Source organism: Entelurus aequoreus, linkage group LG19 (genome assembly GCF_033978785.1).
Source record: "Entelurus aequoreus isolate RoL-2023_Sb linkage group LG19, RoL_Eaeq_v1.1, whole genome shotgun sequence".
In the NCBI taxonomy this organism is placed as follows: Eukaryota; Metazoa; Chordata; class Actinopteri; order Syngnathiformes; family Syngnathidae; genus Entelurus; species Entelurus aequoreus.
In genome coordinates this window covers 20,092,674-20,118,199 of record NC_084749.1, presented here as the reverse complement: position 1 = coordinate 20,118,199, position 25,526 = coordinate 20,092,674, and the positions used below count along the sequence as shown (strand labels likewise).

The 25,526-nt window shown below is 37.6% G+C and overlaps 1 protein-coding gene across 3 annotated transcripts in view; it reads left to right on the top strand.

Moving 5' to 3' along the window:
• ptprsa (protein tyrosine phosphatase receptor type Sa) overlaps positions 1 to 25,526 on the top strand; it is a 634,816-nt gene that overhangs the window by 415,991 nt on the left and 193,299 nt on the right. For all 3 annotated transcript variants that reach the window (XM_062028063.1, XM_062028064.1, XM_062028065.1), the window contains 5 exons: positions 2,343 to 2,453; positions 18,009 to 18,278; positions 18,392 to 18,973; positions 20,830 to 20,966; positions 22,297 to 22,441. In XM_062028063.1, the coding sequence (XP_061884047.1) occupies positions 2,343 to 2,453; positions 18,009 to 18,278; positions 18,392 to 18,973; positions 20,830 to 20,966; positions 22,297 to 22,441 (1,245 nt within the window). The remainder of the gene's footprint in view (positions 1 to 2,342; positions 2,454 to 18,008; positions 18,279 to 18,391; positions 18,974 to 20,829; positions 20,967 to 22,296; positions 22,442 to 25,526) is intronic.

Below are 25,526 nucleotides of genomic sequence, written 5' to 3'. Positions count from 1 at the left end.
TCACCGGACTATAAACCGCTGATATATACCAGTACGTTGTGAAATGAATTATTTACACAGAAATATTTAGTAAATGTTTATTTACATACCTTAATTGTTTCCAAATGGTGCCTGTAACACGGCAGTAAAACAGGGGATCAAACAAAACAGAAAAGTCATTGATGTCTTTATTTCGCTTGTAATAATATTTTGATCATTTTAGTACATTCTTTGATGTATTTGCTTAGTCTATTCCATAATTTAGCTGTAAGTAAAGAACAATCCATAGATTAGCCGCACCTGTATGTAAGCCGCGGGGTTCAAAGCTTGGGAAAAACGTAGCGGTTTATAGTCCGGAAAATACAGGACATGACCTTGTTCGGGTGTAAGCTTATTTATTTGCGCAAATTAGTAGATATTATACTATATATATATATATATATATATATATATATATATATATATATATATATATATATATATATATATATATATATATATATGTGAGCAATGCCAATGGTGCAAGTCAAAATTGTCTTGGTAAGATTTCTTGAAAAATGGCATTATGTTTAAGCTTTAAAAACTTAAAAGTGGTCTTGAAATTAGCCATCAAAAACGTATATTTAGCTATTCTTACTTGTATTGTCAAGTCTTACAACAAACTTGTGATGCTCAAAAGTAGTATTGTTTTCTTCAGAAGATATATTGCCTTACATCTTATAAAAATACTATTCAGGGGATTGTGACTTTTATTAGGTTTGTTTAGATATTTTGACTAGAAATTAGAAATACATTCTTGGTGAGATTGCGAGTTTTTCCACCTATTTAACCTAACCTATTTATTATTAGGGATGTCCGATAATATCGGACTGCTGATATTATCGTCCGATAAATGCTTTAAAATGTAATATCGGAAATTGTCGGTATCGGTTTCATAATTATCGGTATCGGTTTCAAAAAGTAAAATTTATGAGTTTTAAAAACGCCACTGTGTACACGGACGTAGGGAGAGGTACAGAGCGCCAATAAACCTTAGAGTCACTTCCTTTTGCGTACCGGCCCAGTCACATAATATTTACGGCTTTTCACACACACAAATGAATGCAATGCATACTTGATCTATAGCCATACAGGTCACACTGAGGGTGGCCGTATAAACAACTTTAACACTGTTACAAATATGCGCCACACTGTGAACCCACACCAAACAAGAACGACAAACACATTTCGGGAGAACATCCGCACCGTAACACAACATAAACACAACAGAACAAATACCCCCCCCCCGCATCACAACAAAATTAGGCATAATAATGTGTTAATTCCACGACTGTATATATCGGTATCGGTTGATATCGGTATCGGTAATTAAGAGTTGGACAATATCGGAATATCGGATATCGGTAAAAAAGCCATTATCGGACATCTCTATTTATTATCAAACATCTGGAATGGAAATGTGCTGTCTAAAGTAAAGTGACACCAACCGACCACAATAACTAAGTTAAGATATCAAGTCGAATGATGCGCACACGTTTGTTACTGGACACTTTCTGATACGCTTCTCCGTTGGAGACTTTGCATCTGTACATAAAATGTAGCTTTAATTATTTGATATTAGTTTATATTGACACACACTGTGTTTTAGACTAACATTGTTCAATTGAGGACACTTATTAGGTATGTATAGCTTTGCTAGTGTGTGCTTAGCTGTTGTGTAGCTACTAGCTCCTAGGTTCACTTTTTGTACACAATTGGACTAAAATGCAAGAAAAGACAGACTGTGTGTGTTTTTTGGAGACTATTTAGATGTTAACTGGCTTTGCACAAGTAAACGCACTGCAATGTTTGTATTTTTGCTGATATCAGATTTGGCTCATATTTTATTTGTATTTTATTGTCCACGTCTGCTCTTAAAAAAGTGTCATACAAAAATGTATTGTTGAATCCCTTTTAGTTTACAGTGTGATCTCAACACCCTTACCCAATCGCTTTCATACCACTCGCATTTATTGTTGTTGTTTTTTTTCTTTTCGAAGCGATCAAACGTCCTATATGAATCGCGTCCAACAGCGAGCGACAAATTCCCTGTGACTGATTCAGTCCGCTGTTTTATTTATTAAATTCATTCCCTTTTTATCTGCCACGCTGGAGGGGAACCCAGTTCGTCACGGCGAGCGGCATTAGAATTGCAGAGAGGACGAAATAGTCCGAGGGAATTGCGAGATGCCGCGTTTAGAGAATTGTCTGACTTCTTCGTGCACTGTCCCCGATAAACAACTAACCATGGCCCTCTCTCTCCCCCTCTCTCTCTCTCTCTGTCTTCTCTTTGCTTGTGTTTGCCTCATGTTGTCATTTCGCAGGTGCCTTGCAGATTGAGAACAGCGAGGAGACGGACCAGGGGAAGTACGAGTGCGTGGCGTCTAACGTGGAAGGCGTGCGCTACTCGTCCTCTGCTAACCTTTATGTGCGAGGTAGGGAGACAACCAGTCTTAGACCCCAAAAAAAAAAAAAGAGTAAAATGTCAGCACAATGAAGCTCCTCTTTTAGCGTTGAGCTTAACAAATGATAATTGCTTCCCCTTCTAGCTCTAAAAAAAAATGTTTTGCAGACTAGAATAATCCCACTATTATAAATATTTCAGCGCTGATATTACTGCCTGCCCTGCTATGTAATTGCCTTTGCACTAAAACAGCCAATTGTAAAATATAAGTGATGTTTTTCTGTGTTATGATGTAACGCTCCATTTTTGTCTTCCAACGCCATGCCCCTACTCGCTTGGAAGGAAATACGTAGCGCGAGAGGCCGTATGTCTTTGCTTTATCGGCTGTGCATTTTAATTTGTAATTGTGCACCCCCGCCCCCACTCCCTCTCCATCTCAGACGTTAAAGTCTGTTAGTTTTTTGTTGTTGTTTTTTTTCCCCCCCCAGGTACAGGATCAAAACGGTAAGTCTGGATTTTAATTGAGTGGCGAGGTATTAGTTGCCATCAATTAAAATCTTCTATTCTGAAAGCTTTCGACTGTTAAAAAAAAGATAGTCAGCATCTTTATGTTGCATAAAATAATATGCCGTTTTACGTACTTCACCCTGATATGGGGTTTCGTCTTTTCAGTAGTCATTTGGCCTGCAAGTCGGGAACATTGTGTTTCCCGTTGGTTACATGCAATGTGGACACAAGCCATCGCTCTACCACTAATGCAAAATGACAATGAATCCCTGTTTAGTGAGGTTTAACAATTTGAGGCAGATGCACTTTCGCTATGTTTTATTTATACGGCGCATATTAAATAAAGATGCCTCGGTGTCTACTCAGTTTGTTCCTTCTGCTGCGTACCAAATAACTTTGTTCCCAATAAATAATTCACGAGAATGACATTATAAATTAGGTCAGGAAGTATATTTGTACCTTGCATTGCCATCGTATCGGCCTGTGAGGCGTCAAAACTAATACGTTAGATCAGGGGTGTCCAATCGTTTTCCAGCAAGGGCCGCATAGAGAAGAATTAAAACATGCGGGGGCCACTTTGATGCATTTTATATATTTGATTTACTAATGTAGATCAATATATGGGAATATGTATGGGCAAACATCAACATTTTTCTTTGTGGTACAGATAACAAAGCAAATTAATGTAAATTGGGGCATTTTTCCCTTTTTTTTTAATCAATGTGAAACAATTAAAACATTTAATTATACAAACTTGAATTTAACTTCATGCATATTTTGTGCTTAAATTAATAGATGGGAAAGTAATGTTTTAATTATATTTTTTTCTGTGAAAAACAATAATATGATTAAAACATAAATGTTCACCTCTTCCTGACACATAGATTCCTGAAACAAGACTAGATCCCATAGTAGGGGTGCACATCAAGTCGATTCAAATCGATTCATCATTTTAAAAAATCCACTAAAGAAATTATGAAAAAAATTAGAAAATTATTATATATATATAATTTTTTTTTTAAACTTTTTATATGAATGTTTTTTTAAATACGTTTTTAGGCCATCTCCATGCAACCATAAGGAGTTTTTTTTCTAACCTGTAACCTGTTTTGAAAAGGTTTCAATATAATTATAATGCCAAATAATGCATTGCGAGAAGTGTGTCGAATTGAGAAACCGATTCGAAACCGAACCGTCACCCCTTGAATCGGAATTGGATCGAATCGTTAGATGCCGAAACATTCACACCTGTATCCTGTTTTATAAGCCCAGCACTAATGCCTCACACCACGGGGACATTGGTTACAATGAGGGACATTTACCAATGTTTTCTCATCAGTGACAGAGCAGGAAGGCGCTAGGAATGTGTTAGCCTTTTAAAAATGTCATATTAAGCGCCCTTAAAATTTGACATATGCTTATTCACGCAAAGCAAACTCCCCACCCCTACACACACATACAGATACTGATCACAGGACCCTACGCTGACAACGCGATCAGCGTATAGGTAGGGACCAGCCCTGGTGTAATATCTAATCCAGTGGTTCTTACATTTTTTCACCAAGTACCACCTCAGAAAACACTTGGCTCTCAAAATACCACCATAATGACCCAACTTTATATTACAGTAGCATAGTAGGCTTAAGTATGCATTAAAAAAGAGGCCGAGGTATGTATTTCATATTTTTGGCCACTGTAACATTACACTGTTTGAACAGTAAGACTGTGGTTAAATATAGGAAAATAAAACACTACTTTAATCAAGTGATTTTTTTTGGCGTACCACGAGATGGAGCCTACGTACCACTGTTTGAGAATCACTGATCTAATCTAACCCCCTTTAAATCTCTTTGTGACAAATTCTATTTTAAATGTGTCAACCAAATCACTTTCAAGGGTTTAAGCGCACTTGAAAGCTTACTATGACTTTCCAAAAATGTGTACTCGTTCATAATAGCAGGCCGCGCGTAAATGACAACCATAAACCGTAAGCCGCACAGGTCATCGACCGTTTCGGTTTTCAGGATTTTTTTGTTTGTTTTGTTGCGTCGACCAGCTCTTCCTCCCAGGGAATCTAAGTTACTGGTCAATCCCAAATTCTTTCGATGACATATATGCTGAGTAAGAAGGACCATCAAGACAGAATTGGAATATTTTCAAGTTTTACTAAAGCTTTAGGAGGTCAACTTAACTAATACATTCATATCGGCTACTCTAGTTGATCTGACATTCCAACGGAAAAGCCCACTCCTTGCACACAAAGAAAGCCCCCATCTCCCCCTCGCAACACTGATAAGGAAAAAGAGTGGGGGTTGTAGTTCACATTCCAAGGGTGAAGACACTAACCAGGCATCTGAAATGTCGAAAGAAACTGGTAGGATATACAAAGGAAAAGTACTAGCTACTCTAAACATGGCTATGTAAAAAGAAAGAACTCTTAAACATATATGCATCCTCCACAGTTTTTTTTGTCTAATGTTCTAATCTGGAATGTGTTTATTTTGTCTTAAGACAAAAACCGCGGGCCGCAAACGGCCGCACTTTGGACACCCCTGCGTTAGCTGTCACATCACCAAAGTCGCCCCAACTATTCCCGCAGTCTCCAGCAGCATGCCTCGAGTTAACGATGCAGGGACCCCCACACTCCGACTTTATGTGATTACACGTGTTATGCCCTGAATAGTGTCAACCTTGTGTCTGTTTTCAGTTAACTTTTGTCGAGCGATGCCGATACGTGATGTTGACAATGTTTTTGTTCACAAAGCCAATTGCACCTGAGATTAGCAGCTGTGGTAGAGATCGACGGCAAAGTTCAAAGTACTATGCAGCAATGATTCCTACCAATGTGTCACACAAACCCATTATAATTCGTCCAAATTGAGTATCTTGCACTGCAACTGCTAACTTCAGCCCAAAGTTGTGTCTATTTTATTTTCTATCTCTCATTAGTTTTTCCTTGTTTTCTCTTTATTTGACTACCTTCTCTAACGAAAGCATATCCAGCCCACCACTGGAGCGCTCCCCCTTGTTGCCGTAAGGAGTAAATTTCCAGTAATGATTTGGACTCCAGTGGTGCTTCACCACTCTTGTTTTGCAACATTAATGATTGATCTGATTGTTTTGGTTGATTTATTCCAAATGAAGTTTATTCAAAGGGAGGTGGGAGACAGTGACCGAGACAGTGGGGGTGGGGGGGTTTCAAGTGAAGGGAAATGTAGCTGTAGCGAAACACCTTGAGGTGGCTTTTTTTACTCTCTCTGTGTTTCCCCTATTTTTCTCTTCTCCTCATGTCATTGTGTTCTGCATCAACCCCTTTACATCCCTCAGAGCTTCGAGAAGGTTGGTGTGTTTTTTCTTTTTTACTTTCTTAACCCACATTTGAAAAAAAAAAAAAAATCTCAATGTAAAAAAAAACAACAAAAAAAAACAAGCTAGATATAATTTCAAATTAAAGTAATAATTATAATATTTAAATCCAAACTGTTAATTGAATTTCTTTATTTCCAAGGAAGAAATGATGAAATCAAACCCGACTAGATCGGGTTTTGTTAATTTACTTTTATGTTTGCATTGTGGGGCCTTTTCTCGTTTTGCATCCTTTGGTATTGCTTCTGCACCAGAAAGGCTTTCTTGCACGTGTTGTCATGGAAACCCAGCACGTGGAAATAACAGGACTTGTTGCACGATGGGAGAATGTAACTGCGCTTGCATGCCTGTCCAGAACCCCTTTGGCCGAACTGGTCTCTTTCTTTACCCTTTCTATGTCTTCTGTTCCGTTTTAGCCTTTCCTTTGTTTTTCTAAAGTGTTCTCCCCCAAAACCATCCTATCTGGCTTTCCTTTGGTTCCAGTATTGTTTTCAGTTGTAATTATGGTGTTTGTGTGTGTTTTTTTCTTGGTTTCAGTTACATTTCTAAACCTACTTGTTCTTCTTTTAAATGTATGTCCTTTTCTGGTTTCTTTGTTTGCCAGATTTGTGTTTCTTTTTTCCAAATGATGCTACTCTGCTTCTTGAAATGCATACGGAAATGCGGAATGAAATAAGTGTGTATACAGCTAGTGTTTCTGTCATCTCCTTTAAAACAATCCATTACTGAAAAATGTGACTTGAGTGGGCTTCATGGTGATTGCAGGCAGCCATTATGGACACCATTTGTGTTATCGCAAGGGTCAATAACAATATAAGCACTTGTACATCGCATTTGTTGGTACTCAGCTGGAACTTAACCGTACTTGCATTTTCAAAACAGCGGCAGCTAATTGTAATTGTTTCCGTCGCCGTCATGAAGCTTTTTTAAAGTCCTCATTTCAGAGGCTCCCACGCATGCACAGCATTGAGACAGGAAATATACTTTCAATATATATCTACAGATGATCCCATTAATCCAGGTCATTGTATCCTCAGGCATTCAATGGATCACAACTGGACCGTTTGTTTTAGAAGACCGTTCGCCTCTAATCAAATCCCCAATCTCATCGGTTCATGCTCATAGACTTTGTTTGATTGGTCAGAAACCACCCTTACCTGTGCTAGCTATCTAAGTCTGATGATGCGTCAGTTCAAATCAGTTCTAGTTTCAATCAGACTGGATCTGACCAATCAAAGTTTAAGATCTGACCAGTTCTTGTCAGTTAATGGACTTCTATAGGGTCTAGAACTGAGCAATCTAAGTCTGAAACATGAACTTATGATTGGTCAGTCTTAGTGTCAGACTACATCAGACCAATCTCCATTTATGAATATAAACTGATGAAGACTGCTTGGATGAGAAGCAAAACGTCCTGTAAAACTAAACAGATCTCTTCTGAGACTAGAACTGACCAATATACTGTAAGTCTATGAGCATGATCAATCATCAGTTCATGCTCATAGACTTAGATCGGTCAGTTCCAGTTCCAATATACTGTAAGTCTCTGAGCATGAACTGACCAGAACTGATCAGATCTTAAATTTACAGACAAACTGAACAGATCCACTCTAAGACTGCAACTGACCTATCTAAGTCTATGAGCACAAAATGATGATTAGGCAATTCTAGTCTCTCTTTATTTGACCACATTTAGTCAATTTGGGACGAGAACTGACCAATCATAATGTCTTGCTCTTAGATTTAGATTGGTCAGTTGTGGTCGCACAGTAGATCTGTTCAGTTCAGTACAGTACATCTAAGATCTGACCAGTTCTGGTCAGTTCATGCTCAAAGACTTATATTGGAACTAGACATGGCCGATCTATGTCTATAAGCATGAACTGATTATTGCTCAGTTCTAGTCTCAGACTATTTCTGACCAATCTGTCTATGTACATGAACTGATGAGGCCTACTTGGATGCGAGGCGAAACATCTTCCAAAACAAACTGAACATTTGAAAAATACCCCTTTCACGGAAGTTAGTTTTTTTCAGTCTCCAAAGCGCCCTATATCAGCTTGTAGTTAAAAGTGGTAAATGCTAGCATTAAACAGAATTTGACGGATTTAAATTTTGTTTTTATGATAATCCATGTTAGCGTGTTAGACTCATGCTACCTTAACTACTGACATGCATCTAGAGTCAAAAATATGAAATATTATCATCTGCGGTGAATACAATTGTGCCTTCTCGATATAAATGTCAAGTCATGATGACTTATCAAGCGACGGTAGAACCAGTGTGATTCATACTGATATAAGTTATTACTGTGTATGCTATAATGCTGACTGCTTTAATACTGAAACTTAGCACATGAAATTTGAGGTTTTTTGAATGCTCATTCCCGTGTAGTAGCTTTCCCAACACTTTGCACCAATTGAAAGACCTAACATGAATCCAACTAAAAACAGTAGTTTGTGAGTGCCATAGCTTTGTGGCATCGCTGCCTACCGCCTGACAAAACCCCACTCAACGGAACAAGATATTGGAAGAAACAGCGTTGCGAGAACACTTGATGCAGAAAGACTGTGCTGTTATGTACGCATGTGCACGCATGCCCACCTGAAATCTGCCTGCTTTTGAACGTGCTTGCATGTCCAGCTATGCGTCTGCGTGTAACGTTGGGAAAGAAAGCTAGATTACACCTTACGTTCACACTGGCCAAAGCGAAACAAAACCCCCTACCATCTCTATTCGACGTTTGTAGCCAACCCTCAGAAACACCCGTTTATCGAAAAGAAAGGTTTACTGGCCTGTTCTTATGCAGATGTATGAACGCAGTCCCCTATCTGAATGTTCATACTCGATGAAGGGATAACCACATGGGGGCGAAATTGGCTGCTTGTCGTTTCTTACTATAAAAAGAAGTCGATGAACTACAAATCTCCCCTAATCGGATACCCCGCCACGATTCCTGTCACTTTTCTTTAGGTAATAATTTCCATTTTGATGAGCCGCCCGTAGAGCCTCTTTAGCATCGGTGCAGCCATGGTATGTTAATACAGGCTGACCCCTGCAGCTTCTATGTAAATGTTGTAGACTTCAACCAGCAAGCGTAACAAAAGGATCTCCATACAGCGCCTGAGTCCTCAGGCGGCAAGAGGGTGTAATCTCAGCTTCAAGGTGACACTAAAGGCTGCACATTATTTTGGCTTCCCCCTTCATTTTGGGGCAGCAACAACCTGCCCTACCAAAATGGCCAATAATGTCCACCTTCTGACCTCTGTTTTTTTGCCGCAAATCCCTCCACAACACCGCCCACTATTAAAGCTAGTGCAGTACTCTGGCATTCTCTCTCGACTGCTTTTCACCTCGTTCACTGTAAGTCTCTTTGTCTTTCTCTCCACATTGGGGCTTGAAACAAGGTAATGGGTTGTTAGTAGTCCAAATGGAGCCACATGTTTCTTTTTGATTTTTCTCCATTCCAAATGGGCCGGCTGGGCTCCTGGTCTACGTGAATGAGAAGCCTGTCCATGCAGTTGGGATTCCTTAGTTCCATTGCTTCCAGTTGTGCACTACAGTTTACAGTCAAGAAACCAATTCTTACAAAGTCAGAGTGCTGAATTGGAGGCAGACAAAATGTGAAGCGGCAGCACATTCATTATTGCAATACTGTCAAAGGTGCCTTCGTTGGTAAGTGGAGAAGTGAATGCATCGTTTTATGGAGTCGAGCCTTTTTAACTTTTTTACAGGATGTGTGAGCTTATCAGATCAGTCATCTCATACGAGCTTTTGATGCTGGCTACCCATCAATCATTAGATCCCCAGTAGAGTTTTTTGGAGTGTTTCATAACATCACTGCTAGTTTCCTAACCGAATATTTTAATAATTCAGACACCACCTTTTAACTTGTTTCCACTTTGAGGTACAATTCAGTATGGTACCAGTTGACGAAATCTAATCTTTACCAAAACCCCATTATGGTCATCTTCCGAATAAAATCTATCATTTAAGTTTGACAATGCTCAAAAAGACTAGTTGGAAAGCATATTTATAAAACACATGGTTTATGGCATGAACATTATGTAGTAGTACCTTGGGATACGAGGCTAATTGGTATGCTGTATGTTATGAGCAGAAATTCGGGTTACGAGCCTTTCCACCGCTAGTTGGCGTAGCGAATGTCACAGTAAACTCTGTAAGAGCCAACCAAAACATCTGTCGTACTTGCTAGCATTAGCTTATAGCTAGAGATCGACATAACCATAAGTGATACCGTAACTTAGTTTTTCTAACCCGTGAAGAACCAGAAAAAGAAGCGTAAAGAAAAAAATAATCAAAAGAAACATGAGTTTGAACGTAGCACTGCTGGTCTGCACCAAACTCTAGCAGAATGACTCAATAACGCCAGCCAAGGATGTACAATATAAACTGCGGACATGTATCCATGAAAATATGGAGAAGCTGCTGACGTGTGTATGACGAAGATACCGTAGAAGTCTGCTCTCTACAGAAAATTCTGTACAATAATATTACAGTATGTCTTAAAAATACTGTGGTTGTCCATAGTATATTTTATTCTATTGTATATATCTTATTTAAAATATTGTTCTTCTTTTCATAATGCATGTCACATTTTAAAATCGTAGTGTTTTGGTTTTTTTTTTTGGCTGGGGGGTCAAGCCGAATATTAATTTAATTCAATCAGCAACGCAATTATTTACCTTTTTCGATGTACAAGCTGAGTCACGGTATCTCGAGGTACTACTGTATTTTAAAACTGTTGTTTACTTGTTTAATGACAGTAAAAGCAAGTGTCACAACCTTTCAGGGTAGAGGGCACCGCATCGATTTCCGGTTAGAATTTCATCAGGAAGGGCATCCAGTGAGAAAAAAAAAACCTAAGCCCAAACAGTAAATGCGATTGACTACTGTGGTGACTGGATGTGAAAAAAAGATAAAGGATTTACTGTCTAAAATAGCTTGGTGGAAACGTTTATGGTGTTGTTCGGCCCATTGTTGCTGATCCAGGCGTATGTAGACAAAGGTTAGAGACAGCCTCATTCACTCAGGCACAACAGCTCCCGGTCCATTGACTGACCTGAGCCCCGGGGAGAGAAGCGCACCATCAGACACATTTTGATCGGGCATGTCCCCTAAAAACACACCTTTTGTCCCATCCCATTCAACCGTGTATTTGAATTGGAGACCACGTTAATGGGTACGAGAACAAAACTAGAAGGAAAAAAAATCGTAAAGCATTGATGCATTTTTCTATTAAACATAGATGCATTCCAGTACTTAGTCCTTGTTGTGGATTTGTCCGTTTGAATTTGTTCCCTATCATTCGACTTTGTGTGTCTGGCGTTTAGTCCTGTTTTTGGATAGTGATGGCATGCTTGGAAGGGCTTGGGTGACATTTTTGGATTGTACGAGTTCTCCGGTGTTAGCCCGGGTGGATAGGGGCACACCTGTATGTCACTCTTGTCATTTAGCCACACCCGTGCATGTCTGTGTGATGAATGGGCTGCCCTTTCACCTTTTTTCTTTTTGGAAACTTGAATGCAAGATATTTTTCTGTCTCCATATGGTGGACTTGTGTTGTTCCTTGAACCAATTATCTTGAGAAGACAACTCTTTTTTTCTTATTTTTTTTTTACTTTAGAGCAGTGGTTCTTAACCTTGTTGGAGGTACCGAACCCCACCAGTTTCATATGCGCATTCACCGAATTCAAGACAAAGTTATATGTTTTTGGTAACACTTTAGTATGGGGAACATATTCTAAGTAACAAAGACTTAATTTATAGTTTTTTGGACACTATGGGAACATATTCTAAGTAACAAAGACTTAATTTAGAGTTATTTGGACACTAGGGGAACATATTCTAAGTAACAAAGACTTAATTTATAGTTTTTTGGACACTATGGGAACATATTCTAAGTAACAAAGACTTAATTTAGAGTTATTTGGACACTAGGGGAACATATTCTAAGTAACAAAGACTTAATTTAGAGTTATTTGGACACTAGGGGAACATATTCTAAGTAACAAAGACTTAATTTAGAGTTATTTGGACACTAGGGGAACATATTCTAAGTAACAAAGACTTAATTTAGAGTTATTTGGACACTATGGGAACATATTCTAAGTAACAAAGACTTAATTTAGAGTTATTTGGACACTATGGGAACATATTCTAAGTAACAAAGACTTAATTTAGAGTTATTTGGACACTAGGGGAACATATTCTAAGTAACAAAGACTTAATTTAGAGTTATTTGGACACTAGGGGAACATATTCTAAGTAACAAAGACTTAATTTAGAGTTATTTGGACACTAGGGGAACATATTCTAAGTAACAAAGACTTAAATTAGAGTTATTTGGACACTATGGGAACATATTCTAAGTAACAAAGACTTAATTTAGAGTTATTTGGACACTAGGGCAACATATTCTAAGTAACAAAGACTTAATTTAGAGTTATTTGGACACTAGGGGAACATATTCTAAGTAACAAAGACTTAATTTAGAGTTATTTGGACACTATGGGAACATATTCTAAGTAACAAAGACTTAATTTAGAGTTATTTGGACACTAGGGCAACATATTCTAAGTAACAAAGACTTAATTTAGAGTTATTTGGACACTAGGGGAACATATTGTAAGTAACAAAGACTTAATTTAGAGTTATTTGGACACTAGGGGAACATATTCTAAGTAACAAAGACTTAATTTAGAGTTATTTGGACACTAGGGGAACATATTCTAAGTAACAAAGACTTAATTTAGAGTTATTTGGTTAGGGTTAGAGGGTTAAGGCCAGGGTTAGAGGGTTAGGGTTATAATAAGGCCATGCCGAATAAGGCATTAATAAGTACTTAATAATGACTAGTTAAGAGCCAATATGTTACTCATTTGCATGTTAATAAGCAACTAATTAATGGTGAATATGTTCCCAATACTCAAGTGTTACCATGTTTTATTACTGGTGCACAAAATGAACCGTGCATTAACATCACCTTGCTCAAAGAACAAAACCAACACAGTGCATAAACTCACAACAAATTACACACCTGCAAATCAGTGTGACTTCTGCTGTTGCCGTATCCGTAATACGCAGATAGGGAGAAGTTTTTATTTACACGATGAGTCGGGTGTGTCTTGACCTCCGCCGAACCCCTGAGCACGACTCACCGAACCCCTAGGGTTCGATCGAACTCAGGTTAAGAACCACTGCTTTAGAGCTATACAAAAATATAATAATACACCCCAGTTTGTATATTTTTGCAAATAAAACACAATGTTCCTTTCATAACAGTTATTTGCTTCGAGCTGACTCATTTTCCAAGATGATTATCAGTTGATATAAAAATAACAAAATTGCTTCATTCTCAAAAGGGATTATTCCTTTCTTTTTTAAATGTCAGATTAAGTGGATAAAAACATGTTGTGGATAAAGATATTTGATTCTACGTATAAAACAACTTATTTGTTTACGAAACAAAGAGATGTCAGTATATATCAAGTCCCATACTTATTCCATAGTTTTTCCAACAATCTAAAATGTCCTTAATGTGCGACTTTGTCCAAACCCAAATCAACCTTCCTTAGGCCTCTCCCAACCCTACACGCCTCACAGACTTCCCAAGTTGCATTTGCCAGCTCTATTGCTATGTTTAATGCTGTCCTCTTGTAGTTAAGTCTTGCTTTTAAGCCCCAGTGTGTGAGACCTTCAAACTCTCTTTGAGCCATGGTTTGTCTTTTGCTTTGGTTTGGAATCACAGTTTCCTATTCTATCCCCCCCCACTTATGCCCTCCTCCTCCCTCCCTTTCTACAACAACCCTAACCCGATGCGTACCGTACAGTATGTCTACATGTCCACCTGTCTATCCGCTCTTCAACTTCTGTCTTTTTATCGGCTGTCTTTTGCTGCTCGACTTTATCGTTTTGGTTTCCACCTTCTTTCCTGTCTCGTCTTTTACGTTTTCTGTCGGTCTCAGCTTCACCATTTTGTTCATCATTTGATACACTCGCACACGATTCTTCACTCTCTTTGACATTCTTTGCATCCCAACAAACACTTTGATGGCAATTCCGAAAATGCCGTAAAACCCCAACATCATACACACGATTGAAATTAGATTTGATGTTGAATTAATAGCATTATTTATTATTAATGCATGATGTAGCAAAAATTGACTCTGGCTAAACACAATGTTGCCTCACCTGGCATGTGCAGAAAAAAATCCTCCTAAAGACTTACCTTTAACACATTGTTGGCCAATGACTGTATAGTAGGGCTGCAGATATCAATTATTTAAGTCTTCGAGTAATCTATCGTTTAATCGAGTACCGTATTTTTCGGAGTATAAGTCGCACCGGAGTATAAGTCGCACCTGCCGAAAATGCATAATAAAGAAGGAAAAAAACATTTATAAGTCGCACTGGAGCACGGCCAAACTATGAAAAAAACTGCGACTTATAGTCCGAAAAATACGGTAATCGGATAAAAAACACTATCAATTCTCAATGCGTCTTGTAGGGTAAATACTTGAAATAAACAATGATTTTTCTAAAAACCTCTTCTTATAAATGCACATAACAATAAAAGTGCACTTTTACCTTGGGGGCATCACTATATATTAAATATATATTAGGAATGTCAAATTATATATTATTATTTTTTCAGATGAATTACATTAAGGATTAATCATATTTGATTAAACTGTGTAGCCAAAAAACAGGTAATTGGTAATAAATAAAGAAAATATGTCACATTGAGGGACTATTTATCGCATACACATTTGAAAATGGATTATTTAAAAGAGTGGTGTTTTATTTTTGGAAAACCAACTCATTCATATTAGCATTTGTTTTAATACAATTTTTATTTTGCACGTCAAACATATAAGATGGCGTTAGCTACAAAAATAGATTTTGACTTCTTGCTTTTTCGCTGCTTTTAAATATGCAAGATGCTTTCTGGCATTTCATGGAACGCTATTGTGAAATACCAGCTCTGTTTGACAGTGCAAACATTTCAAAACGAAATGATCTCAGTATAAATGATCTCTCGTTTTATTTGGGCCCTGTGCTTTCTTTTTAACCTGTCATTGTTTTTCTTTGAGCCATCTCTACACTGCAAAAAGTCAGTGTTCAAAAACAAGAAAAAAAAATACAAAAATTAGGGGTATTTTATTTGAACTAAGCAAAATTATCTGCCAATAGAACAAGAAAATATGGCTTGTCAAGACTTTCCAAAACAAGTACAATTAGCTAACCGCAATGAACCCAAAAATACCTTAAAATAAGTATATTCTCACTAATAACAACTGTACTGTATGGGTACATATTTTCTATTGTTTCATTGAAAATAAAACAGCAAAGTCCATTTGGCTGTCATCTGTTTTAATTATGAGACACAACTGTGTCAAAGTCATGATTTTTTTTCCATGCTTGAAATAAGAAATGATTACTTTAAAAAGGTAGTTTTATACTTGTTAGTGTTGATGACACAGCTCTGCAACAGTTGATATTCTAGTTTCAAGCATGTTTTACTCATTATAGGTCATAACATCTCAGCTACAAGCTGTAATATCTTACTGAGATCATTTAGGACCAAAACCCTTAAAACAAGTAAAACACTCTAACATCAAATCTGCTTAGTGAGAAGAATGATCTTATCAGACAGAAAATAAGCAAATATCACCCTTATTTGAGATATTTAATCTTACTTAGATTTCAGTTTCTGCAGTGTAGCTACACACACAGGCCACATCGACCGCAGTGCGTTCTATGCGGCTCACATGCCCGCTCTATTGGAGCAGTCTCGCGGAAACGTTGTCCGCGTAATTTACTCATTCAACAAATCACAGAAGCAACAAAATACAATGCAAAGCTTTTTTTTCCCTAATCGGTTAATCGTTGCAGCCTTACTTTACAGCAGCAAAAGAAGATTGGTCGGTGCATGGTAAACAGTAGATCCTTTACAGCGGCTACGTTCTCTAGTCATCCCCAAAAAACAAACAACCCATGAGTAACTGATCCACTCATAAATATGTCTATTTTTGACACGGTTCGCTCCCACCCTATAAAACACATTTTATGATTTATCAACACTTTTTTTGTTTTTGTTATTATAACCGACGATGAATCAGATGTGTTTTCTACGAGGGGAAACCTTTTTTAAATTCTGTTGTACCAAAAATCTGCACATTTTGCGTGGATCTACTGTAAACTATTTGCTCTATTAATCATTTGTTTCATGCTATGTCAAGTGCTTATTGGGATCCTCCTCATGCACATCAATATCTTTCTCCTCTTGCATACTTGTGCACAATCACGCCTCTAATAACACCACAACGTAAAGAGTACATGATTTATGTGTGTACGCCTACACATTACCTAGCCGTGTCATCTGCATCAGAGCTCATTATTAAACATGTTCTAGCTTCATTCCCAGGTTCTTGTTTCTTCATCCACTTCTCCATCATCGTCCCCTCTCTCTCTCTTTCTCTCTCTCTCCTCTGGATTTCTAGTCCCTGTTGATCAAGTTCTGTTTCTTGACTTCAACATCCTCTGACCGTAGAATTTCAACAGTTCTTTTCTATGTACTTGTAGACACACGCTTCCTTCCTCTATACGTGTGTTGTGTTTAACTGGGACCGCGATGTGACAATGTGCCACCATCACATTTTGTCACATTAGCTGACGAAAAAAAAAAAAGTTCACACACTATTGAAGTGGGTTACCTCCCCTTTACCCTCCTCCAAACCCCCCCACTCTTTCCTTTTCCTGTGTTACTCTTTGCTCCTCTGTTCCCTTCCGTTCTATCCTCTCCTCTGATGCTTTATCCTCTACCTTGTACTTCTTCTTTGCTCTCCAATCGTCTTTTGTCTGGGCATGCTAGCGACCCTTCAGTTATATTCCTCTATGCATTTTATCTCAATTTTTATATCTGATTTTGTTATCATTTACTCCTTAATTTACCTCGATCTATTTATGCATGCTGTCTGTGAAACTGATAGCTGCATCTATCAATGGAACCGTGTCAGATCTTAAAAAGGCTTTGTCCAGTGGATCTACCCTAAACCACAAAAATCTCATTAAAGTTTCTCATCTTTAAGGTGTCTAGTTAGAGGCAGGCGACAAGTGCAAATATGTGTTGAGAGCCGTAGAGCGCAGTAACCCTACACTTCCTGTGCGGTGGGAGAAGCCTCTAATGGCCGACTTCCTCCTTTGGCACGAGTGCCTAAGTGGACAGGAAGTACCAGGTTGCCATGTCGGCCTCATGTGATAGCACTATCACAAGGCCGTAGTTCTTCACACTTTGATAGGCTGCGATCAGGTTATGTAGTTGAAAACCCAAGAAGTTCAGCTCCAAAGATGAGAAACTCGTAATAGATTTTTGTGTCTTTAATTGTGCTGTGATGGGTCAAATCTTGGTCAATGGAACCTTGTTGCTATGAATCGTTGCTTTCTTGTTAATCTATATTGTTGTTGAAGCAGTTCTGTTAGTTTAGTTCTTCCTTCTCCTTATTTTTATATGTTTAAGTTTTTGAACATTTTAGTTGTATTTGTCTTTGAGTTCCCATTACAGTGTTTTTTTTGTGTTCAATACCTGAGAAGGGTCCATTTTCATCGACCTCTTTGTGTTACTTCTCTTTCTCTCTTGACACCCTTTGCCCTCTTTGTCATCCTCTTTCCTCTTCATGCCTTCTCCCAGTCCGGCGGGTTCCTCCTCGCTTCTCCATTCCACCGACGAGTCAGGAAATCATGCCAGGTGGTAGTGTGAACATAACGTGCGTGGCGGTGGGATCCCCCATGCCTTACGTCAAGTGGATGTTGAATTCGGACGACCTGACGCCAGAGGACGAGATGCCTGTGGGTAGGAATGTCCTTGAGCTGAGCAGCGTCCGTGAGTCGGCCAACTACACCTGTGTGGCCATGAGCAGTCTTGGCATTATTGAGGCTGTTGCGCAGATCACCGTCAAATGTAAGAGATAACATAACTCTTTTAGAACGGAACCTACGGGGACTTAGGATAGTGAAATGTCAATAAGTTCTCTCCACAATCACTGACAGCCTTTTATCCTGTTGTCAAAACAGCTCTTCCAAAGCCTCCAGGTACTCCAGTGGTAACTGAAACCACAGCCACTAGTGTGACTATCACCTGGGACTCCGGCAACCCTGACCCAGTCACCTACTATATCATCCAATACCGTGCAAAATCCCCTGACAGCAAGTACGAGACAGTGGACGACATCACCACCACACGTTACAGCATCGGCGGCCTCTACCCCAACACGGAGTATGAAATCCGAGTCTCGGCCGTCAACACGATTGGCCAGGGTCCTCCCAGTGAGCCAGTGGAGACCAGAACCGGTGAACAAGCCCCTGCTAGTCCACCCCGAAACATCCATGTCCAGATTATATCCCAAAACACCATGCTGGTAACGTGGGCGGAACCAGAGGAACCAAACGGGCAGATTAAGGGCTATAGGGTTTATTACACCATGGATGACTCCCAGCCTATGAGCCTCTGGCAGATCCATAATGTCCAGGACAGCATCATCACGACCATAAAGAGCCTTGTTCCTCAAGAGACGTACACCATCAAAGTCCTAGCTTTTACGTCAGTAGGCGATGGACCCTTCTCAGAGCCAGTCCATGTTAAAGTGCTGCAAGGAGGTAAGATTATGAAGATGAATTTTACAAGAAAATGGTCACCAGGCAATCACAGGGAATTAGTTGTATTAAATGTATTATTTTGCATAAAAAATTCAACTGAATTGATTATTTCTTTTAATTAGGCATGGCAAGTTTATTTATCATACAACACAATTTGTACGCAAGAAAATTCAAAGTGCTTTATAAAAAATTACAAGAATGAAAATAAAATAAGTATAAAATAAATCAAAATCGTAAAATAAAAAAAACAATCATTTAAATGAAAATCAAAGAGTGTAGATGAAATACTTTCAGTTGTCATATACACAATTAAACATGTTTTCAGTTGGGATTTGAAAAACACATTTGATTTGTTTTAGTACAAAACAAGATACGATACCAATAGCCCTGAGCAACATTCCCTCTAAGGTGCGCGCCTGCGCAATTGCGCACTGCTCACGCGTCCTCTGCGCACTGCAAATTAACAAAATAAACACATTACAATTTATTCTGTATGATTTTGCAATGCAACTCTGAGTGACAGGTGACAACAAGAGTGGCCCCGATGAATAAAACAATCTTTGTCAACACAGTTCAATTATTGTCTGCCGAGACACTTTACGGACAGGAATTCCATCAATCACTTTATTGAGCAAAACTGTTTGTAACCACACCAAAAACATGAGTAAAAAAACGTATCTATAAAAACTGGTAATTTTGTGCCATACAAACCAGGCTTAAACCAACTTTGTCATCTGTCGTTTCAACAGAAGCCGCTCGCTCTGTCTCACCTGCACCAACACACGCACTCATGGCACTTAGCCAGTGCTGCGTTTATGGCCACACAAAAAGTCGGACAACCCCATGCCAGGTTGTTACACTGACTGCTCAATCAGATGTGCGCTTTTTTACTGCCATTTATTAAGAATGTTAATCTAAGGATATTATTCATGAAATATTGTCACTAGAGTTCATAAATGCTAATAAAAAGATGTATTTTACAGACAGAACGTTACAGGAACCAAATGTAATCTCTGAAAGGGGTAACATTTCTTTTAAAGGCAGGACCCGCAGCCAGACATACAATACTAGCACATAGGTCATGAAAAACATGTTTTTTTTGTTATTGTCATTGTAAGAGGGCAAAATCACTTGTATCAGAAATTATTTTAATAAAACATTTAAATTGTTATGATGTCAGGTTTGGGACAGGTGTGACGCTGGTGTGGCCACGGTGCACACGTCTGATGTTGCTCACATGGGCTCCACTGAATGCTCAGGGAGTTTGTGCGTTTGCTCACACACATGAAAAATTAGAGGGAACATTGGCCCTGAGTGTTGGCCAAGACCGACATTGATCTGATACGATATCAGCACGACTCATACATATTTTATTATTTTTTTAGTGTGGAATGTTAGAAACGTTTTGAAATTACTCAGAAAACAATGATAGGTATGACAAACGCTAACCTATTTATTATAATTGTCTGGAATGGACGTATGCTGTCTTTAAGTTGAAGTGGAGTGGCAATTATTGTTGGCATCACCGATTGGCCACAATAACTCATCAAGTTAAGCTCATGATGCTGTAAGTTGAATGGTGCAGACTGGATTTTGTAAGTAATATGCAACTATAATTATTTGATACTTGTTTACTTTATATTGACAAATGTTGTGTTTTAGACTGCAATTTTGTTCAATTTAAGACTTGTATTACATATGTCTGTCTTGTGTCCTTAGCTGTTGTGTAGCTGCAACACATGCAGGCGCCACTATAAGTGTTGACCCAAGCCTGTTCGAGCCCCACCATTGTTAATTAGAAATGAGTATCTTGTTTCACAATATTGTGTCCTAATGCTGTTCAATGTTCCTTTCAGTTCCTGGTCAGCCATCCAAATTTCAGGTGGGCGACGTGTCTGATACCAGCATCCAACTAACTTGGGAACCTGCCTTTGATAAAGAAGGAATTATCAAATATGAACTTCGCTACACTGAAGGCAGTTTTGGCTCTCAGGTGAGAATTTTAGTGCCCTTTGCAGGACCGGATGAAAGGAAGGTAGCTTTGATTATTTCATGTTTTTGTTTTTTCTTTCCTGCATTTCTAGAGATGTCCGATAATATCGGCCGATAAATGCTTTAAAATGTAATATCGGAAATTATCGGTATCGGTTTTTCCATTATCAGTATCGTTTTTTTTTAGTTTTTTTAATTAAATCAACATAAAAACACAAGATACACTTACAATTAGTGCACCAACCCAAAAAAACTCCCTCCCCCATTTACACTCATTCACACTAAAGGGTTGTTTCTTTCTGTGTACAGCTCCACTAATGGACATTGAAGTGTTACTTTCCAAAGGCAAAATTAAAGTATTGCTAGAAACATAATTTTATATGGGACTTTATTGTATTATATGTATAGTACATGTTCCAAAAAGAAAAAAGCATAAAATATACTAAATGTAAAAAAAGGGAATAGATATTCAAAATAACATCATTAAATGAAATCTAGTTTGGTTACGCCATCATGAGCGCAACACAAGGTTGTCAAAGTTTCAACTACAGTTCTAAATAAGATGTCAAAAGCAAACTGAAATCAAATACACACAGCTTAAAGATTGATCAATACCTATTTAAATTTAGTAATACATAAATGTGATGATTTATCAAAATATAAAAGAAATATACGCTATATACCAAAAAGTAACGCTATGAATCGCGTTTTTCCAAGTTTTTGGGGCATTTTTATGCTATTTCCAAGCATCTCCTTTTTATTATTGTTGATTTTAAATGGTCAAACGAATGCATATTATATATGCATGCCCTAGTAAACAAAAAAAAAGTCATATTTATTTTGATTGTTACATTTTGAAGTACATTTGTGCAGGTGGGTGCGAATGTACCCATTACCAGAGCTGTACACTTCTGTTATTAATATTCTGGTTCCTACATTATATATCAATATATATCAATACAGTCTGCATGGGATACAGTCCATAAGCACACATGATTGTGCGTGCTGCTGGTCCAGTAATAGTACTAACCTTTAACAGTTAATTTGACTCATTTTCGTTAATTACTAGTTTCTATGTAACTGTTTTTATATTGTTTTACTTTATTTTTTATTCAAGAAAATGTTTTTAATTTATTTATCTTTTTTTTTTTTTTTTTTTTTAAATGACCTTATCTTCACCATACCTGGTTGTCCAAATTAGGCATAATAATGTGTTAATTCCACGACTGTATACATCGGTATCGGCAAAAAAGCCAATATCGGACATCCCTATACATTTCCATAAAAGCAAACTCCTGATGTGACAATAAACCTTTTGCCCTACATGACAGATGAATAAAACATTTGGGCCTGCATCTTCATACATTGTGGAAGGCCTCCGCCCAAACACCGAGTATCACTTCTCCCTGGCAGCCATCTCTAACAAAGGCACCGGAGCTTTCACCAATGACGTATCGCAGAAGACCTTGCAAGCCAGTATGTAGCCTCTTTTCAGTCTTTAGTACGTGCCTGCTTAACCAAAGATTTTTTTTTGGCAGGAAAGCGCATAAATCATATACCTATCATGACGCTTTAATGACATTTTCTGATTGAGTGGTTTATGTTAATGTCCCTTTTCTGATGTGGGTTTCTTCATTACATTTGGACTACGACTGTTTTTATCTTGAATACCATCAGGATTTAGATCTAATTTAAAGATGTCAATCTGCATACCTAAATGCAAATTGAATGGATTTTTGTAACTTGATTGATTGTTTCAGATTGACATTGCGGTTTATGCTATTTTCAACCTCATTCAAGCAGGTTTTTAATATAGAAGTTGTTTTATTTTGTTGAAATTAAGTTAGTTTGAAGTATTTTTAGAGTTCAGAGTTACCTTGGCTGTGGCGCCAGATGAATTGGAATCTGCTCTGCTCTCAAAGTGTGCCGGCTGTCTTTCTTTTACAACTTTCTACTTTTGTTTCTCTCTGCATTCCCTTTGAAATGAGCAAGTGCACTTTGATCCACATGATAAAGACACAAAAAATGTCAGTTCTGCTCTGAATCCACCATGGTTGTCTTATGAACTAGATCATGTTTTGGGAATGAGGCATCTGAGATTTTGAAAAAAAAAAAACATACTTTAATTTGTGTCATTTTCAATACTGCATGGATTATATTATTGTGCACATTAGAAGAACACAGCTCAAGTATTAAGTCATCTAAAAATACAGTTGCGGCTGTATGTAAAGGGGAAATTCACTTTTTTTTAGAATGTCATCATTCACAATCCCTATGTGAGACAATAACACACGTCTTTCTCTTTTCGGTGTGCTCTAAATACTCAAAAACTGTTAGCAAGAGGCAGCTAAAAATGCACATAATGAGGAGTCTTCTATTCTACTTTTAAAGCCCTCTAAAACAACATCTAAAAACCACTAATAATACTTCATTTACATGTTGTGATCTACATATTAACCAAGCTATAGAGACATTGTTATTGTTACCTTTAGTAACACGGCGAGCTAAACTTGCTGCTTCTACTAAATTGCCTTAACGTGAGATTATAAATCATGCCTCGTGCTTGTGTAATACATGAAGCCTTCCATATATAACAGAGCGTATCCCAATTACCAGCAATGTTAACCACCTTGCTAGCAGTGTTTTACTATTTACAATGCACAGGAAGCAAAAAGACATATGGGTTCTTGTCTCTCATAAGGATTGTGAATGATGGGCAAAATAAAACAAAAGTGTGGTTCTCCATTGAGGAAATGCATAAATAAATATACAAGCTGATTTATTATTTGATGTTGTTGCAAACTTGTAGTTCTTCACATGCTGTTTATTTACACAAGCTGAAATCAGTCCAATGTTTCCACTCAAAGCGAGCTGTTATTTTTCTTTAATATATTCAGTGTTTTGTTTTTTTGCTTCCTTGTTTTCAGATGCACACCAATTTAAAATGTTAATATCCATTTCAAATAAAAACAGGTCAACAAAATATCTTATTTTCTTTACAAGTCTATTACGAGACATGTACCGTTGGATGTTCTTTGACAGCCGGAGTTATTTTGCAGACTTTCAACGAAAGCTAAATATGCCCACTGTGATTGAAACTATTAGCACTGAGGCTGTGGTAATTATCTAACTTCCAACGGCATTTGTGATTAAAACATATGTTGGTGCATAGGAGAGCCATGGTGAAAAAAGGGAGACGTCCTTTACCTAGGGATGGGTACCAAATTTGGTACTTTTGTAGGCTTTGACCAAATTAACGTAAAACGGTACCATATTTTAATACTTTTGTTGCAGACTCAGCACCGACCCAAACACTATCTGGCCGTAATACCACATAATAAACACTTCAATGCTGGATGTTTTCATTGTTAATTATGTTGTATTATGCCCTGGTAGCCCAGTTAACTGCTTTTTTATGCTGTTTTGCAAGAACCGTATCACATGACTCCAAACTTGACATCCCATTGGCTGGTTCTGAGACAGGATCGATTGCTTCAGTCTTAATTTAATGGAAGTGAGTCTTGCTTTTTGAAGCAGTGAATTTTTCAACACTGATTTTTTTTTTTTAGCACTGAGGTTTTTTTTACACTGAATTTTTTTATACAAAATTTTTATACACTGAATTTTTTTAACTGAATTTTTTTACAGTGAATTTTTATACACTGAATTTTTTCACACCAGATTTTTTTACACTGAACTTTTATACAATTACCGTATTTTTCGGAGTATAAGTCGGTCCAGAGTATAAGTCGCACTGGCCGAAAATGCATAATAAAGAAGGAAAAAAACATATATAAGTCGCACTAGAGTATAAGTCGCATTTTCTGGGGAAATTTATTTGATAAAACCCAACACCAAGAATAGACATTTGAAAGGCAATTTAAAATAAATAAAGAATAATGAACAACAGGCTGAATAAGTGTACGTTATATGACGCATAAATAACCAACTGAAAACGTGCCTGGTATGTTAACGTAACATATTATGGTAAGAGTCATTCAAATAACTATAACATATAGAACATGCTATACGTTTACCAAACAATCTGTCACTCCTAATCGCTAAATCCCATGAAATCTTATACGTCTAGTCTTTTACGTGAATGAGCTAAATAATATTATTTGATATTTTACGGTAATGTGTTAATAATTTCACACATAAGTCGCTCCTTAGTATAAGTCGCACCCCCGGCCAAACTATGAAAAAAAACTGGGACTTATAGTCCGAAAAATACAGTAATAAACACTTCAATGCTGGATGTTTTCATTGTTAATTATGAAAGTAAACTGCTTTTTTATGCTGTTTTGCAAGAACCGTGTCACGTGACTTCAAATTTGACATCTCATTGGCTGGTTCTGAGACAGGGTCGATTGCTTCAGTCTTAATTTACTGGAAGTGAGTCTTGTTTTTTGAAGCAGTGGATTTTTCAACACTGATTTTTTTTATACTAAATTTTATACACTAATTTTTTTTCTACAAAATCTTTATACACTGAAGTTTTATACACTAATTTTTTTTACAGTGAATTTTTTTACACTGATTTTTTTAAAATCAGATTTAA